Raw genomic sequence first — 17,845 nt, 5'->3', positions numbered from 1 at the left:
TGGAACTCACTCTGTAGACTAGGCTGGCCTCCAACTCAGAAATCCATCTGCCTCTGCCTCCCAAGTGTTTGTTTAGTTTTTTGAGGACAGCATAGCCCTGGCTGTGCTAGAACTTGCTCTATACACCAAGCTGACCTGCCTATCTCTGCCCCTAAATGCTGGGATTAAAGGCATACACCACAACCACTGGGCTTGTACAAATAGGTGTGTTCCTTTCATCTGAGCCATTGCTGAATCCTATCACGTGGGATTCTGACCTTTCTTTGCAGTATGACTCCCTGTTCACTGGAACCTTGCTGGTTCCCCGGCTAGGGCTAATTCACAAAAGCTCAGTGGTGACACAGATTGTCAGGCTCATTTTTAATATTTTGTGGACCACATGGTCCATAGTCAAAGAAGGCACGGAGAAATGGAAAGGCTAAAATCCAGTTCAGTGGTGGTGAGTACAATTTTGCATTCACATATTTAAATGACTTACTTAGAGAATTTATAGATGGTGTTTAATTATGGTATTAATTCCGGAGGAGAATTAAGACTTTTTCTAAAATCTTGTCTGAAATTTAAGTGAGTGTGAACCAGGTATACTTGTAATTCCAGGCTTCAGGACTCAAGCTAAGGACGGAGGATCATGAAGTCAAGTATAGCCCAGGACTGGGCTACATAGAAAGAGACTAACTGAAAAAACAAGTGTGTGTGTGTGTGTGTGTGTGTGTGTGTGTGTGTGTGTGTGTGTAAGAGAGAGAGAGAGGGGGAGAGAGAGAGAGAGAATGCATGCAAAGATTCTCCTTGTTTCTCCTGAGTATTTGCATTTGAAGTTTGAAAAGGGGAGTAAAGAGTGGCTTGTACATTGAGGTGTTGGGGTTTCCTGGGGAGGACCAAGGGAGGCCTGGACAGTCATTGACCATGGCCTATGTGCTGCCACATTTCCTTCAGACCCAAGAAGACGGAGACAGGGACTTTAGAGAATCTGCTAGGATCACACCCTTAGTGGTCTGTGAATGTAGACAGGTCTGTTCTCCCTATGCCCCAGGAAAAAAGCACCCTACCTGAACAGGCTTGTTCCCCCGTTGCTGTCAAATGTGGTCATTACAAGGAGGTGAACCCAACACATGGGTTTATACTTCACAGATATATACTACTACTTAATGTGCATTACTAATCTTGTATAGATTGAAATTTTATTTAATCTTTGAGATTTTTGTCTTCTCCCTCCCAGATTTACTTTTATTGATCTTTTTTCCTAAAATTTATTTATTTTATTTATATGAGTACACTGTCACTGTAGTCAGACACACCAGAAGAGGGCATCAGATCCCATTATGGATAACCATCTGTAATGGTGGTGAGCTACCACGTGGTTGCTGGGAATTGAACTCGGGACCTCTTGAAGAGCAGTCAGTGATCTTAATTGCTGAGCCATCTCTCCAGCCCCTACTTTTACCAATCTTATAACACTGGCAGGGTAGAGCAGCCAGCAGCTGGTATCCTGGGATGGCTTCAGACCTTTCCTTATCTTGCCACCACTGAGCCCCATGGCGTTCTTGGTGCTCTGGCTTCTGGCTGCACAATGACTGTGAGGACATGGAGATGCATGGGTGTGTATGGGGAGAAAAGGTGGAGGCTGAGCTTTAATAGATCTTGTCTCTGTTTTCTGAAATTTTGAACTACAGTGTCTGAGTCTACCATTGTCAAAGTCTGGTTGGCTCTTTTTATGATTTTAACCCATCATCTCAGCATGTGGTGGAAGCCTTTCTTGTCATTAAGTTATTCTGAGTTTCTTTCTGGTATGTATAGCTCTGTGGATTGAAGCTAGGGTTGAACACACTTGAGACAAGCTAACACTGGGCTGTATTACTAGCCCCCAAATCCTCATTTTTATATAGTGTATCAAAATAAGTTGTTAAGTAAGGAGAACCTTCCACTTGAAGCATAGGGACAAAGATGTTAGAAAATTGCCTTTTCTAAAATGAGGCATGCAGCTGGAGAGGTGGCTTGGCCAAGGAATTGCTGAAGGTCTGAGTTTAATCTCAGAACACACAGGGAATGGCCAAGCACGGTGGGTGATATATATATATATGGCCAGGCACGGTGATGTATGTGTATAATCCCAGTGCTAGGGTTGCAAAGACAAGCAGGTGCCTGGGCTCACTGGCTAGCCAGCTTAGCCTACTCGGCAATTCCCCAGCCAATAGGTGACCCTATCTCCAAACTAAAACAAAACCAGAAAGGGTGGACTAGGCGGACGGCACCTGAAGAGGGACTCTCAAGGTTGCACATGATTACCATGAGCACACCCACACATGAGTGTACCCCTAACATACAAATATAAAGTGGGGCCTAGAGGCGCATGTCGATAATACCAGCACTTGGGAGGTAGTGCTATCCTCTGTAAGTTCAAGCTGTAAGTTCAAGGTCAACCTGGACTACATGACATCTTGCTTTGAGAAAGAGGAGAGCACACACAACACTGGGAGGCTGTCAGGTTTGCCAGCCAGACTGAGGCTGTCAGGTTTGCCAGCCAGACCTTTCGTTTGATTTGTGTATTCCTGGGCTTCCCAGGACCTCACAGGTGGCTACAGGTATCCCAGAGTCGACTTGGAGCAGGAAGTGGAGAATCTGACGACCCAGATGGAGCAGGAAGTAGAACATCTGAAGATCCAGGTGATGCGCCTTCAGGCTGAAAAGGCAGACTTACTGGGCATCGTCTCAGAACTGCAGCTCAAACTCAACTCCGGAGCCTCCTCCGAAGACTCCTTCGTTGAGATCAGGATGACTGTAAGAATTGTGGTTCTTTTTCAGTGATGCAAATGTCCAAGCCCCCTCTAGACATATGAAACACAATACCTGAATGTGTTGTCGACACAGCCGATCCAAATAGCGAGATTCCAATATAAGAGACAAGTGTCTTAACTCTGAGCCACCTCACTAGCCCTGAAACTCCATTTAACTGTGTTTAAACTGGAGTTTAAAGAGTTTAACTCTTTCCAAAATCTAGTGAGGAGGTATGGTAATAAACAATAAGGGGGGAGGGGGAGCACCCTCTCAGAGGCAAAGGGGAGGGGCAATGGGAGGGCCTCTGGAATGTAAATAATTAATTAATTTAAAACCTGAGAGGGCCTGAAAGGATGGTTCAGCAGGAGAAGGTGTTTGCCACCTAAGCCTGGGCTCTGGAACTCACAGAAAGGGAGAGGAGCTCACTGCCTTCTCAGGGTTGTCACCTGACCTGCACCTGCTCCATGGCCCAAGCACCCCGACACCCCCACACAATCCCACACACATACAAATATTAATAACAAATCACACCTCAGTGATAAAAAGGACTGGCTGTGTAGCTTAATTGTTAAGAGTGCTTGCTTGCAAATTGGACCTAGGAAGCAAGTTTCAAAGCCTCCAGGGGCCACAGGAAACAATTACCACGATTTGCTGTCAGCACAGCTAAGCTGAATAATGAGGGATGGGATTTTAACAGAGATAAAGTGCCTATTAAATTTTGCCAAGCCAGCTGCCATTATAAAACTTGCCTGCAGTACTTGTGGGGAATAAGAGGCCGAGACTGGGCTGACAGGATTTGTGAGCTAGTTCTATCTCTAAGCTAGTGGAGCAAATCTTCACAACTGCACAAAGACGGTTCTCCAGGACGCTGTGGCCACACTTCCTCAGCCCACAGGAGCACTGCACAGCACATTTACACTCACAATGACTGTCCCTCTTCTTGGAGGCAGCGGGTGATGCTAGTCTGGGAGGAGACTGACTCATTTGCAGACTGGATTATTCTTAAGTGGATAGTGACTGATAAGGGTTGTCCTAGATGTGTGTGAGGGGTGCAGTAAAGAAACATTGAATCGGTCACTCCATTTTTAGTAGGGAGGGTTTTATTGTGAATAAGGGAAAATGTCCAGAGACATCTGGAAGAGTCCAGATCAAAGAGACAAAGCAGCAGACTGGGCTGGCCAGGGCTATCTGCAAGAGAAGGGAAGTGGGGAAGGCATGGCATATGGAAAACAGGTTGGATTACAAAGAGAGGGAAGAGGGGTAGGTGGGGGAAGGGAAGCCAAGCTAGGGCCGGGCTGGTGGAACAAATGCTCCTGTATAGTCTAGCTTCAGCTATTATTTCCAGACATAGGCACTGCCTTTGCAGTTTTGGGAACTGGCACTCCCCTTTGGACCTGACATTAGCCATTTGAGCCTGGCAGCTTCATGAGTGAGACCCGGGGTCCCTTCTTTAGCACCACATAAACTCGGTAGGATAGCACGATAAGCCTGTAAGCCTGGGACTTGGTAGGTGGAGGTAGGAGCAAAAGATGTTCAAGGTCATTCTTTCTCAGCTACATAGCCAGTTCAAGGCTAGCCTGAGATACATAAAACCGAGTCTCCGGGAGATGGGATGGCTGGAGACACAACTGAGCAGTTAAAGGAATACTGCCCTTTAGAGCCCTGAGTTCTGTTCCCACAGAACTGTCGGGGCTCATAGCTGCCTTTAACTCCAGCTCTAGAGCATGACACTTCCTCCTGGCCTCTGAGGATACCTGCACTCACCTACCCTTGTTTTTACACACCAGTGTATACATGCACATATCAGTAATTAAATATTTAAGCAGAAAGAACAACTCTGGAGGTAGGCTGAGGAGATCTGGTCTTTACCACCCTGCCAGAAGCCATGATTTAGCTTCTGAGAACAGAATTTGAAGCCAGACCTATCAAACTTAAGTTCTGTGAACTGGCCAGCTGAGGCAGTATGCGCCCATCCCTGAGTTCCTGTGAGGTGCGGTCCCTTAACAAAATAAAAGCAGGTGAGTAAGTACTGGAGGGACCCCTCCTATGCTGCTAAGAGACATCTGAAGTGAGGGTGAACCACACCAGGACAAAGTTCTTCATATTAGAAGTGCCATTTCCACTTTGTCAAAGTTCATATCTGAAGGAGGAAGAGATTAAAGAGACATGTACTTGGTAGATAAAGCCGGGGAGTGGAGAGCAGCTTGTAAGACTCATAGACCTGGAATAACATAGACCTGGAATATTTATTGTGGGACTCCTTACTCATCAACTGCCCTACAGAGCAGGCCAGTTGGCAAATGACCACGCCCTCTAAGACTTTTAGATGCAGTCAGGGTGCCCAGAGGAGGATTTGAAAAGCAAACTATTCTACAAGTAACAGGAGATGACTGAAACAGTGTTTTAGCCCTGTGATGGCTGATAAAGTCAGGAAACCCAGACATTTTATCAAAAGTTTCCAAACGTCACTCCTCCCAGGCTAGCATCATCTGCTGCCTCCCGGATGGGTGACGATTATTGTGAGTGTAAATGTGCCATGCTTTGCTTCCATGGACTGGAGACCTGCCCATGAAGAATGTGGCCACAGCGTCCTGGAGAACCGTCCTTGTACAGTTGTGAAGATTTGCTCCACTAGCTTAGAGAGAGAGCCAGCTCACAAATCCTGTCAGCCTTAGTGTTAGGCTCTAGTTCCCTAACAGGCCACTGGTGCAGGCCAAGTACAATGGCTACAGCGTAGCAAAGACATTACCTTGAAAGCCAAATCCACATTTATGGCGTTGGGTTGAGTGTATTCCAATGCAGGAGACTGACCTTCATGCCTTAGCTTAGATATTTATAATCCTGACTGGGAGTGCAGGCCCTGGGGGGAGTGTTTCTGTTTCATTTGAGTGACCCGATTTAGATCCTGTCTCATACAAAGGCTGAGTGAGAATTTTCCTTGGATGGAAACTTTTGTCTTTTACTTTTGAAAGGGGATCTGTCTTGCAGATCTATGGCGTTCGCTCAATCCCTTTTTTCATCTCTGCTTTTACAGGAAGGAGAGACTGAAGGGGCAATGAAGGAGTTGAAGAACAGCCCTACACCCACAAGAACAGACTCCATCAGCATGTAGGTGATGGGGCTCTAGTGTCTTGTTAATTTGAGCCTGTCACTGGAGGTCAGCCATGATGCAGAAAAGTTACTTACTTTGCTTTTTGAGGCAGGGTCTTGCTCTGTGATCCAAGTTTGATTTGAACCTGCAACCACCTCTGCCTTAGCCTCCCAAGTGCTAACATACATTTTCAATGGTATTTAATGTCTCAACTCAGACTAGCAGAGAATGGAAATAAAGTCCGGTGCCTTTTAAAGGCTGACAAATGCTGACTTCTCTGTGCTTGCTCATTTGTTGGAGCTGCTGGGACCAAACAGGCTGCCAGGAATCCCTAAGGGGGATAGACCCTTTTGCTTTCCCCATTTTGATTGTCAGCCACAGTGACCGATGCTGGTGCTCTTCTGAGGCAATGGCTAAGAGAGCTGTCAATATATATGTATGTGTATGTATATGAATGTGTATATGTATATGACGGACAGGGGACATGCCACAGTACACATGGAGGCCACAGGACAGTAGCAGCAGTTCTCAACTTGTGGGTTACAACCCCTTTGGCAAACCTCTATCTCCAAAAGTATTTACATTTATGATTCATAACAATAGCAAAATACGGTTATGAAGTAGCAGTGAAAATAGTTTTATGGTTGGGGTTACTACAACATAAGGATCTGTAAAGGGTCTCAGTTGAGAAGCCCTGGCTTCTGGAAATGTGTTCTCTGTACTGTGTGGGTTCTGAGGATCAAACTCAGGCCATCAGGATTGATGGCAAGCATCTTTGCCCACTGAGCCATCTCCAACCTCAAAAGTGCGCAGGATCTTACCTGTGGAATCTCAAAGCTGCCTATCCCGAGCAGATTCTAGCAAACACATAATAAGTAATGGAAGGGCCTTGAGCAGAGGCAGTAGAACTAGGCCCTGAACTTCTTGGTTCTTGAAGGTAATATTACTCAGAACTGGTGGTTTGCCCATCCTGTGTGTGTGCGGCCAACAACACTCTATTTGCCTGTTGGCTTGCTTGGCTTGCTCAGAATTTCTCTTATGTCACAGACCTTTAAAACCATTTTTTATATTTTTGATAAATATGCATAGAGAATGACACAAAAAAATACAACACTTCTTAGGTCTGTCCCTATGTTCTCACGTCAGGGAAAATGTAAATAATACAATAGTCTTTCACCAAATAGAGTAATTAATATAAATGAATGTTATTCCTGTTTTTAGTGGTTTGGGTTTTTTTTGTTTTTTTGTTTTTTTTTTTTTTTTTTTTTGTTTAGAAGTCAACTTTCCCCAAATTGCTTCTTTTAATATCAATACTTTCCTGGGAGTAGAGGAAAGTAAAACTATATTTGGAAATTTTCAGCCACTTCCCATTCATTTATTTCCATATGCAGAGACTACTTCCTCTTTCAGGCCAATAGCTCTTAAGCTTTCTGAGACTGGTAATGTCTCAGATTGGTTTCTAGGCTTGGGGCTCCAGCTTTGGAGTCTAATCCTGGCGTTCAGATATGTGAGCCTGGCAGATGCCTGAAAGACTAGCTGCCGTCCCCTGGCATCTTCATCAGCACTCTGAACATTCCATTACTGGGTGATGGTCACAGTTGCATGTTTGTCGTGAATGTGCCTCTTGATAAGATTCTGAAACATAGAAAAACTTTTGCCAGTAGTATCTACCTGTCTCTGCTTCCTGTGCCAACCAAAGCCACAAAAGCTCTTCCTTGCTCACAAAGGTGACAGTCTCTAACCAGTTGCAGTGGGCAGTGGTCTGAAGGAACCCAGTCAGCCCAATGTCCTCTCTGAAACTGATCTCTGGAGACTGGCCTCTGCTGCCACAGCTGCTGAGCCGAGCAGTGGACTCTGTGGCCGTGTGAACTAAGTGTTTACATTATGACGTTAGCTTCCCTGAAGCATTGCTAGTCTCCACAGCCTTCAGTGCATGCATACAAGGACTGAATCAGTCAAGAATTGATTTGGAGTGCTGGGCAGTGGTGGCGCACACCTTTAATCCTAGCAGCCAGGGCTGTACAGAGAAACCCTGTCTCAAAAAACAAAAAAACAAAAAAACAAAAACAAAAAAAAAAGAAAAGAAAAGAAAGAAAAAGAATTGATTGGATGATATTGATTTCAGTCTCTTGTTTTTTGTTGAGATCAAAACCTTTTTAATTTCCATGCTGAATGTGGCAGTGATGTCTTTTTAGGAGCAAATGTACAGAGGATGCCAGGACTTGTGTGGAGTTTGAAGAACTGACTGTGAGCCAGCTCCTGCATTGCCTAAGAGAAGGAAACCAAAAAGTGGAAAGGCTTGAAATCGCACTCAGAGAAGCCAGAGAACGGTATGAACTACTAAGGTGAAGAGTGAAAAGCTTTGCTAGATAAGGCACCATGTGAGGCAATGAACATGGCTGTGTGCCTCTGCCACAGCACAGTTTAGGCCATTCTCCTCCTCACAAGAGTCAATACCCCTCAGCATTCACTCCTCGGTTCTCCCTGTGACTGGAGATCTCTGCATCCTGCACATTCCTCTATGGACTCAGTATGGTCTTCTGGAGCTGACTTTTTTCACTCTATCCACAAAGTCCTGTTTGCCAGCCCTCTGTCCTTAAGGCAAGTGAATGACAAAAGAGAAGTCATGCATACTTGGCAGCTTGCCACTTATATATTTCTAATCTTTCTTCCTTCTTTCAAACAAAACAAACATCCAGCTGTCTCCCTGGATACCCAAGGCCTATAGCTCTTTAGTTTATAGTTAGTGGGTCAGGTCTGCCTCTGGAGAAGGAGGGTGCATGCCCATCTTGAAGACCCTGGAGAGATTCCTTTTTCGATGACATTGAACTTCTAGCTCGTGAGCCAGCTGACTCAGTATTAGCAGGGCAAGCCAGTAAGTAGTTGTGGAGACTCGTGCTCTGTGCATGGGTACCAGGGTACTGGCTGCTTCTCAGACAAGACAGGACAAGAAAGCTAAGAAGGTCAGGGACACATGGTCAGCGGCCTGACTGGCACACACAGACACACGGCAAGGTGCTGTATTTTCCTGAAATAAGTGAGCCAGCTTTCGGCCTTTCACCCTAATCATTAGAAATAGGAATACATTAATTTAATTTAATCTTTATGAAAAAAATATTTGGGGGTAATATATGGGGGAGAAGAGTGGATATAGGTTTGCTTTCTGTCTTGGTATGTGCAGCGTTCGTGTTTCACCTCAGGGTTTTCTGGGTTTGTTTTTTGTTTGTCATTTTGGGATTTGGGGTTTTATTTATTTTTATTTTGAGGCTCTGTTTTTGTTCTGTTTTGGTTTTTTGTATTTGTTTTGTTTTGTTTTGTTTGAGATAGGCTCTCACTATGTGGTCCTGGGTGGCCTGGAACATGCTATGGTAGACCATGCTGATTTCATAGAGACCCCGCCCCCTGCCTGTGACCACCGTGGCTGTGACTAAAAGTGTGTGCACAACCACAGCTAGTTGAATTTATATATATAGGGGTTTTTTGTTTGTTTTTTTTATTTTTTTATTTGTTTTGGTTTTTCAGGACAGGGTTTCTCTGTGCAGCCTTGGCTGTCCTGGAACTCGCTCTGTAGACCAGGCTGGAATCCGCCCACCTCTGCCTCCCAAGTGCTGGGATCAAAGGCGTGCGCCACTACTGCCCGGTGAATTTATATTTTCTAAATAAGCCAGTAAGTAGAGGTTGTATAAGAAATACAGTCCTTGCTTTTTTTGTTTTTTTGTTTTTTGTTTTTGAAAAATAAATAAATAAATAAATAAATAACAAGGGAAAGATGACCCAAAATGAATTATTTGCCCTAGAAAATTAAGAAAGCTTGTAATTCACATATAGGTCAAAACCTGTGCCAAATGTGAATCGTTCTACAGTTGATAAGCTCACCCTTGCGCCAGCACCATCTGGTGTCTCACCCGCCCATGTATTCAGCCTAGCCAAAGAGATAGGAACTGAATACCAATTAGAGTTTACAGTTTGTAACAGAATAATGATTAACAAAAATGTCTCTACAAACTTCCCATGGTGAAGCACTGCTTTGACAGGAGCCTATGGGGGAAGCAGTGCTCTGAGCAGCCCCTTCCACATAAACTTTCCTGCTTCTCAGTCACTTCCAATCCATTTGCCTGGTTCTTTCAGTAGCTGCCTTCATGAATATGGTTTAAATTGTTACTTAATTTTTTGAAGACTTTAATCATGACCTATTGACCACTAGGTATGAATGAGGAAGACTGAACTGTCCTGCACAACCATCAGCCACCCAGTATATGCATTTCTGGGACTTTCTCTACCTCCTGTTCCCAGCTGAAATTGATAATGTTGAGCTTTCCTCGAGATCCTATTCTGCTCCTGTCCCTGTGCATTTAGACACGTGCATGCACACAATGTACTAGTGTGCTCACTTACAGTCAAACATACACGATACAGTGGTCACTTTATACCTTTTAGATCTCGGTACAAAATTAACCATTTAACAAGTTGCCTGTGTGTTGGTCTGTTTTCTGCTTCTCTAACAGAGTGCTAGGCTAGATAGGTGGTAAACTATGGAAGTGTTTTCAGCCTATAGTTTGGGGGCATTGCACAGAAAACAATAGAGCTCTTAACCCAGCCTTTGTTAGGAACCCACTCCTGAGATGATAACCTTGAAGGCATGCTGCTACAGCGCCATGGCAACAAAGTGTCACATGGAGGGCTGAGGAGATACTCAGCAGTCAAGAGCATAGACTGTTGTTAAGGAACGCCTATGTCCAGGCCCCAGGACCCACACTGAGTGACTCAACTGCCTGTAACTCCAGGGGATCTTATGTTCTCTCCTGACTCCTGCATTCACACACACACACACACACACATACACACATACACACACACACACACACACACACACACACACACACACACACACACACAGAGAGAGAGAGAGAGAGAGAGAGAGAGAGAGAGAGAGAGAGAGAGAGAGAGAGAGAGAGAGAGAGAGAGAGAGAGAGAGAGAGAGAGAGAGAGAGAGAGAGAGAGAGTGAGTTAAAAATAAAGTTCTCTTACCCCTCAAAAATTCACTATGAGTTTTGAAAGGGATGTTTAGTTGTAGCTCCAAGTTTTCCCAGGGAGCCAATCTCTTAATTACACTCAATTCAGTATGGTTGTTCTTAAGGTATCTTGATTCTCCTACCTTGTGGTCGTTCCTAAGGCCACCCTTAGCCAGCATCCTCTAGAACTCCTCAGCTCTCCTATGTTGCATCCCATTTCCTTAATCCAATGCCTTTCTTACCCTTTCCCTCTTAGTAAAGTACACTACTCAGTATACTTTACTAAGTGAGTCTCTACTGACTCACTGAAAAAGAATATGAGAGGAGAATATTTTCTGAGATCTGCTTAGCCAAAAGTCTCCCACTTCTTTGCTTCATCTGTATCAAGATATCTGTGTTCTGTATGTATTCAACTTAAGTCACAGGAGTTCTAGTCAGCATTAGGATAAAAACAAGATGACTGCTAAAGAGGCCAATATAAAGAGACTTTGAGACCCTGTCTTTCTCCAGGCTCTGACGTGTGCGTTCGAGTGCCTCTACAGCCGCTTGTCCTCATAAGTCTAAACAGAAAGTAAAACTTCTTTACATTCTTATGTTGTTGTTGTTGTTTTGTTTTGTTTTTTCCAGAATTTCAGATTTTGAAAAGAAAGCAAATGGCCATTCTGCGATTGAGACCCAGACAGAGGGGAGAACAGACAAAGAAGAGGAGCACAAAGGCCCAGAGAGTGTGGGTACAGCACCTCCAAAGGACTGGCATGTCCCTGGCATGTCCCCATTGGTGACGTGGCTGCTGGGTTCAAGTCTTATGTTGCACTATTTACCATAGAAATGGAAACTTGTTTGTTACTGAATATTTTCTACTTCTCTTTCATTTCCTTATCCTGAATTTGAAGTGCATGTCAGTAAGATGTATCCCAGCCTATACTACATAAGACACTCATATCTCTTCTTGACTGATGTCATCTCCTAAATCCTTAACCCACCCCCAGAAAAGGGTATTTTGACTATGTTATGATGAGATGTCCTTTGTGGACATGGCTCTGAGACTTTTAGAATGGGAAGATCTTGGCTCTGTCTTAGCACTGGTAGGAACAAGGGAGTTACATTGGGAAAAAAAAAAGTTCCTGAATAACTTGAATAAGATATGCCCTTGAGCCTGAAGAGTTTTAAGCTTAAGAAAAGTTCCTGAAGCCAGGAAGTTACGGTGTTCACAGTAGTCTATAAGAGAGACAAATAAAATGATCCTTCTGTTCATGTATTCATCAGTACACATACACACACACACACACACGCATGCACACGCACACACGCATGCACACGCACACGCACACACGTGCACACACACGCACACATGCACACGCACGCGTACACACGTGCACACACACGTGCACACACGTGCACACACGTGCACACACACACACACACACACCACTACTGGCTATGTCCTTCCTTTCCCTTTCAGTTCTCTCTTTTTTTAAATTTTTTAAATGTTGAGACTGTGTTATCATGCAGCCTAGGCTGAGCTCTTGACTCACTATGTCGCCCAGGGGAAGGACTCTTGATGTTCCCGCCTTTGGTATGCTAAGGTTACAGAGTGCAGCAGTTTCTCTGGCTCTGAGCCCCTACTTTAAGACAATGGAAAACACTGAAGACTGGTACAATCATAGGTGCATACCCCTATGATTCCAGTGCCTGGTAGGCTGAGGCAGGTGGATTTCAAATTTAAGGACAGCTTATGTGACAGCCAGTTCCAAATCAGCCTGGCTACAAAAGCAAAACGGGGGTAGGGGAGGTGGAGAGAGAACAGGATGAACTTAGATGAAGACAGGACTGCCAGAGCAGCAAACCATTAACTGAAATGGACCAATAGTTAATGGGACAGTATTGACGTTTCTAAGCTCTTATAAAACTCATAGGCAAATTGGTAATTGGCAGGCTGCCAGGAAAAGAGCTGGCTAACAGAAATAATTGCATAAGCTAGAAGCAGACCTTGGTAAGGCAATATAGATTCTTGAGTCTTTCCCCACATGAATAAGGTTGTACTTTGGCCTGGTGACCTCTGATCCCAGAAGCATGAGTAGGACTAGGTTTAGCTGTAAATCCATTACCATACATGCTCTGACTGATAGTGGGTAGTGGGTATGCTACACAGAAATAGAAGTTTTCCCAGAAGATTGCTTTTCACATAAGTCACTTGGGGAAGTCTTGCACAAATCAAGCCTGTGTAGGGTATCAGTGTTAGCTGGCTGCTAGTAGTCCACACTGTCCTCTCTCACAAGGTTCATCTCCTCTCTAACGATCCGCTTTACATGAATGTCTGATATGTCTGACAGGTGGGAAGCGAAGTAGAAACCCTGAGCATTCAAGTGACCTCTCTGTTTAAGGAGCTTCAAGAGGCGCACACAAAACTCAGTGAGGCTGAGCTGATAAAGAAGAGACTTCAAGAAAAGTAATAACTCATTTAATGTCCTCGCATGATTTGTGAAGTGTGTTACTGTATCCAAACAGTTTTGTTACTGTATTACTGACTAAAACAAAGCAGGGATATATGATAGATGATTCAGGAAAGAGAGCTTGGTGTTGGGGTGTACTCCTGAAGCCATTGTTGTCGCACGAGTCACCAGGGCACAAGAGGACTTGCACCACCATTCTGTGAAGGGCACCAGCCTCTAGGACCCTTGTCCAGAGCTACACTGCATATGTAGATATGGTATTGTGATGTGAGAGGTTTGCTGTGCGTGGCATTAGCGCCCTGCACAGAGCCATAATGCATTTGGGTATTGCTATTCCACTCACATTATCTTTCTGCTCTCATGTTCAGAGGCTTACTGAATCCTCGTCAGAAATCAGACTGTAGATTCTGAAGGGTGCTGGGGATTTTCCTGTAAGATGCTCCTTAGTTCACTACCAGGTTGCGTTAAAATATCACCATATTTAAAATATCCCACCCACCACAAGGCGGGAGGATATGACAAAAAAGCAAACATGAAGCAAAAGAACAGAGTATTTTGCCTATAAAAATCCTATAGCCCTGCCACACTCTGTACTTGATGTCCTTCTGAGGATTTGTGCAGAAGCCAGGGAGAGTGACAAAGGTTGTTTCTCCTCACGAGATATTCATCTTTTTCAGGTGTCAGGCTCTGGAGAGGAAGAACTCTGCAACCCCATCAGAGCTGACTGAAAAGCAAGAGCTCCTTTATAGTAACAGGAAGTTAGAGCTGCAGGTGGAGAGCATGCGCTCTGAAATCAAGATGGAGCAGGCCAAGACAGAGGAGGAGAAGTGAGCGTGCGCATGGGCAGGGTGGGGCAGGGTGGTGCGGGTCAGACTCCCCACCAGAAGGGGAAGGACAGCTGGACAAATACAGATGGGGGAAGGACGCAAGAGTCATGGGTTAAAATCTGTTTTGCCATCTGGAAACTAGATGTCTGAGAGACTCGGGGAGAATTAAATTTGAGTTGTATTGTAGCAAAAGTATGAAATTATTTTTATTCTATCTTTTGAGATAAAGACAGTCTTTTGGAAGATAGCATTTTCTTTGAAAGCAAGAAAAATGCTGATATGTGGCCACTGTAGTTTCACTTTGTTCCATGATAAAATAGCCTGACAAGGCAACTTAGTGGACAAAGGGTTTATCTTGGCTTACAGTCCATGGTCCAGGCCCTTATTGGAATTCAAGGTACCCTGGGCTGGAAGCAGCCATTCATATCACGTCCATAGTCAAGAGCAGAGAGAGGAGAATGCTTGGTTCTCAGCTTGCTTTTTCTATGTCTAACTGTTCAGTTTTGTTTCTTGAGACAGGATTTGTCTGTGTATCTGTAGCTGTCCCAGAAGTCATTCTGTAAGCCAGGCTGGTCTTGAACTCACAGAGATTCACCTGCCTCTTTCTTACACCTGAGTGCTGGGATAATCTAGAGCCCTAAGCTAGGGACTGGCAGGTGTCACCTCTTTCATGTGGTGAAGGCAATCCAGACAACCTCACAGACAGGCCCCTGAGCCAACCTGATGAAAGCAATCTCTCACTGAGACTTTTCTCAGGTGACTCCTGGTCATGTCAAGCCACGAGTTAAAAGTTGGTGGCATGAAAAAAGACAGGGTTTTCAAAGTCTGTTAGGGAGACAGGAGGATGGGTTTCTGTGATATTTCCCTCATTATTCCATTTTTAATATTACATTCTAATAGATCCAGGTTGGCCACTCTGCAGGCAACTCACAACAAACTCCTTCAAGAACATAATAAAGCGCTGAAAACAATTGAAGAACTAACCAAGCAACAGGTACTTATAGAGCCAATGTGCTTCCGTAGCCTGGGGGATGGAACCACTGAATGTTACGTATACAAAAAACACTGCATGGCCCCTCAACTAAGTCTACTTTCAAGAATTGCTTTGCAGTTTATCAGTTGTAACAGAATTATTACAGCTTTTGATGCCCAGCCTGTATAGAAGACGTGACTTGTGTGTGGAAGTGGTGCTGATGTCTACCAGGCAGGGCACGGGCTTTTCCTGCTTCCTGAGGGTGTGTCTGCAGGAGAGTGGAGAGCCAGGGCTCCTTGTCAACTGCATAGGGAGACAACTGGCTCTGGCCATCTGCTGAATGAGATTGTGCAAGGGCATCCTGCCTGCTGGCAGTGAACTTGGAACCCTGGGTTTACAGCATTTAATTTAAATTAGTTACAATGGTCAACATGGTAAAATCTACAGACCGTGGAGTCTTTGAGTTAAATCTCCATTTATAAGGCTATAAATACTCTTGTATATATGCTCTTTATCCCCACCCCTTCTTTTACACCCTCCTTCACATCTTCAGGGGATATTTCTTATTTCTTCCTTCCTATGGCGGGGAATAAACCTAGGGCCTCCTGCATGCTAGGCAAATGTTCTACTATTGAGCTACATCCTCTTCTGCCTTTGCCTCTTACAGGGTATCAGAGTTACTTGAGCAGACCCTGAACTTACAAGCCTACTGCATAGGCCTCTGACATACGCCCATGTTTTCTTTTCCTTTTCCGGGGTCTGGGGGAGCAAGGTGTAGGGGATGATGTCCACATACATATTGGTGTGTACATGCGGAGGCCAGAAGTTGATGTTTGGTATTTTTTGAGACAGGCCACCTTAGTTTCTGAGGGTCTCTCTTATTGAAGCTTACCAATTGGCTAGGCTAGCTGACCAGCAAACCAGGGACCCTTCTGTCTCTGGATACTCAGAACTAGGGTTACAAGCAAGAGTCATCACCATATCTGCCTTTTAGATGGATGCAGAGCAACTGGACTCAGGTCCTCATACACACAGCAGGCACTTTAGTGACTGGATAATCCCCAGGCCTTTTTACTTCATTAAAAAAACGAAAGAATTTTATAACTCTTAAACTATAGCTTCAAAAAAAGAACCATTTATTTATTTATTTATTTATTTATTTAGAGAAAGAATCTTTATGTGGCCTTGGCTAGCCTGGAACTCACTACATACATAGACTGGCCTTGAACTCAAAGTTCTACCTGCCCCTGCCTCCAGAGTTCTTCTATTAAAGGTGTGAGCCCCAGTGCTCGGCAAGGACCTGATCCCTTTTAAAAATAAACATGTTTTCAAAGCCAAAGTAACAAGATAAATAATTGTTTAACAAGATAAGCAAGCTCATCAGAGTAGGCTTGTTATCTTGGCGCATTTCACGTGATCTGGTGTTGATGTGTGCTGAAGATCTGAACTCCTCTACTGGGAACAGTGCTATACTCACTCAATGTTTTCTTCTAAGAAAGTGTTTTAGCCTAGGAAGTGCTTATTTGCAAGTGACAAGTAACTACAGCTTCCTGAATGGATTGTCATGGCTAAGCAACAGACTGGAGCTGACAGTTCTTACGAGTAGACCTTTATATTTTCCTAAAATAGGCTGTATAGTTTCCAAGCCATTTCTAGAATGAAGTTGTATTTTTCAGACAGAAAAGGTAGACAAGATATTGCTGCAAGAGCTCAGCGAGAAGCTGGTGCTGGCAGAGCAGGCTCTGGCATCCAAACAACTCCAGATGGATGAGATGAAGCAGACCATTGCTAAGCAGGAGGAGGACCTGGACACCATGGCTGTCCTCAGGGCTCAGGTGAGATGTGGTCTAGAACCTGAGCTGAGTGACATACCCTGAGCACATTTCAAGTGTGAAAATGGCAGTGCTTAACATAACAGTGATTTTTTTACATTCTTTCTGCCAGTTTTCTCCTCCTCCTTCCCCTTCTCCTCCTTCTTCCTCTTCTTCCTCCTCCTCCTCCTCATTCTTTTTGTCTGTTTTGTCACTACATGGTCTCACTGTTTAGTACTGGCTGACTTGGAATTTACTATATAGACCAGGTTGACCTTGAACTCACAGTGACCAGCCTGCCTCTGCTTTACAAGTCCTGGGACTAAAGGCCTGCACCACTATGCCTACCTAATGGATTTTTTAAAAAGTGAAAGTCAGGCATGGTTGTGCACACCTGAAATTTTAGCACTTGAGAAATAAAGGCAGGGAAATTAATAGTTCAAGGCCAGCCTTAGACTCCAGGGTACTAGTATGAGACTTATTTCTAAGTATTTTTATAATTTATTATTTTTAGGATTTATTTATTTACTTTATGTATGTGAGTACACTGTAGCTGTACAGATGGTTGTGAGCCTTCATGTGGTTTTGGGGAACTGAATATTTAGGACCCCTGCTTGCTCCAGTAAACCCTCTCACTCCAATCAACGCCGCTCGCTCAGTCCCTGCTTCCCCAAAGATTTATTTATTATTGTACATAAGTACACTGTAGCTGACTTCAGACACACCAGAAGAAGGTATCGGATCTCATTATGAGTGGTTGTGAGCCACCATGTGGTTGCTGGGATTTGAACTCAGGACCTTTGTAAGAGCTGTCAGTTCTCTTACACGCTGAGCCATTTCACCAGCCCCCTATTTTTGTAATTTATACTGTTTATTATAAATGGTGTTTGGGGGAAAGTGGGTTCT

The 17,845-nt window shown here is 44.3% G+C and overlaps 1 protein-coding gene across 3 annotated transcripts in view; it reads left to right on the top strand.

Moving 5' to 3' along the window:
- Optn (optineurin) overlaps positions 1-17,845 on the top strand; it is a 50,761-nt gene that overhangs the window by 24,219 nt on the left and 8,697 nt on the right. For all 3 annotated transcript variants that reach the window (XM_031358348.1, XM_031358349.1, XM_031358347.1), the window contains exons 4-11: positions 2,560-2,775; positions 5,807-5,880; positions 8,059-8,193; positions 11,503-11,602; positions 13,209-13,324; positions 14,006-14,155; positions 15,056-15,149; positions 16,805-16,963. In XM_031358348.1, coding sequence (XP_031214208.1) covers positions 2,560-2,775; positions 5,807-5,880; positions 8,059-8,193; positions 11,503-11,602; positions 13,209-13,324; positions 14,006-14,155; positions 15,056-15,149; positions 16,805-16,963 — 1,044 coding nt within the window. The remainder of the gene's footprint in view (positions 1-2,559; positions 2,776-5,806; positions 5,881-8,058; positions 8,194-11,502; positions 11,603-13,208; positions 13,325-14,005; positions 14,156-15,055; positions 15,150-16,804; positions 16,964-17,845) is intronic.

Source organism: Mastomys coucha, unplaced genomic scaffold, assembly GCF_008632895.1.
Source record: "Mastomys coucha isolate ucsf_1 unplaced genomic scaffold, UCSF_Mcou_1 pScaffold7, whole genome shotgun sequence".
In the NCBI taxonomy this organism is placed as follows: domain Eukaryota; kingdom Metazoa; phylum Chordata; class Mammalia; order Rodentia; family Muridae; genus Mastomys; species Mastomys coucha.
The sequence above is the reverse complement of the archived record's forward strand: the minus strand, read 5'-3'. Positions and strand labels throughout refer to the sequence as shown.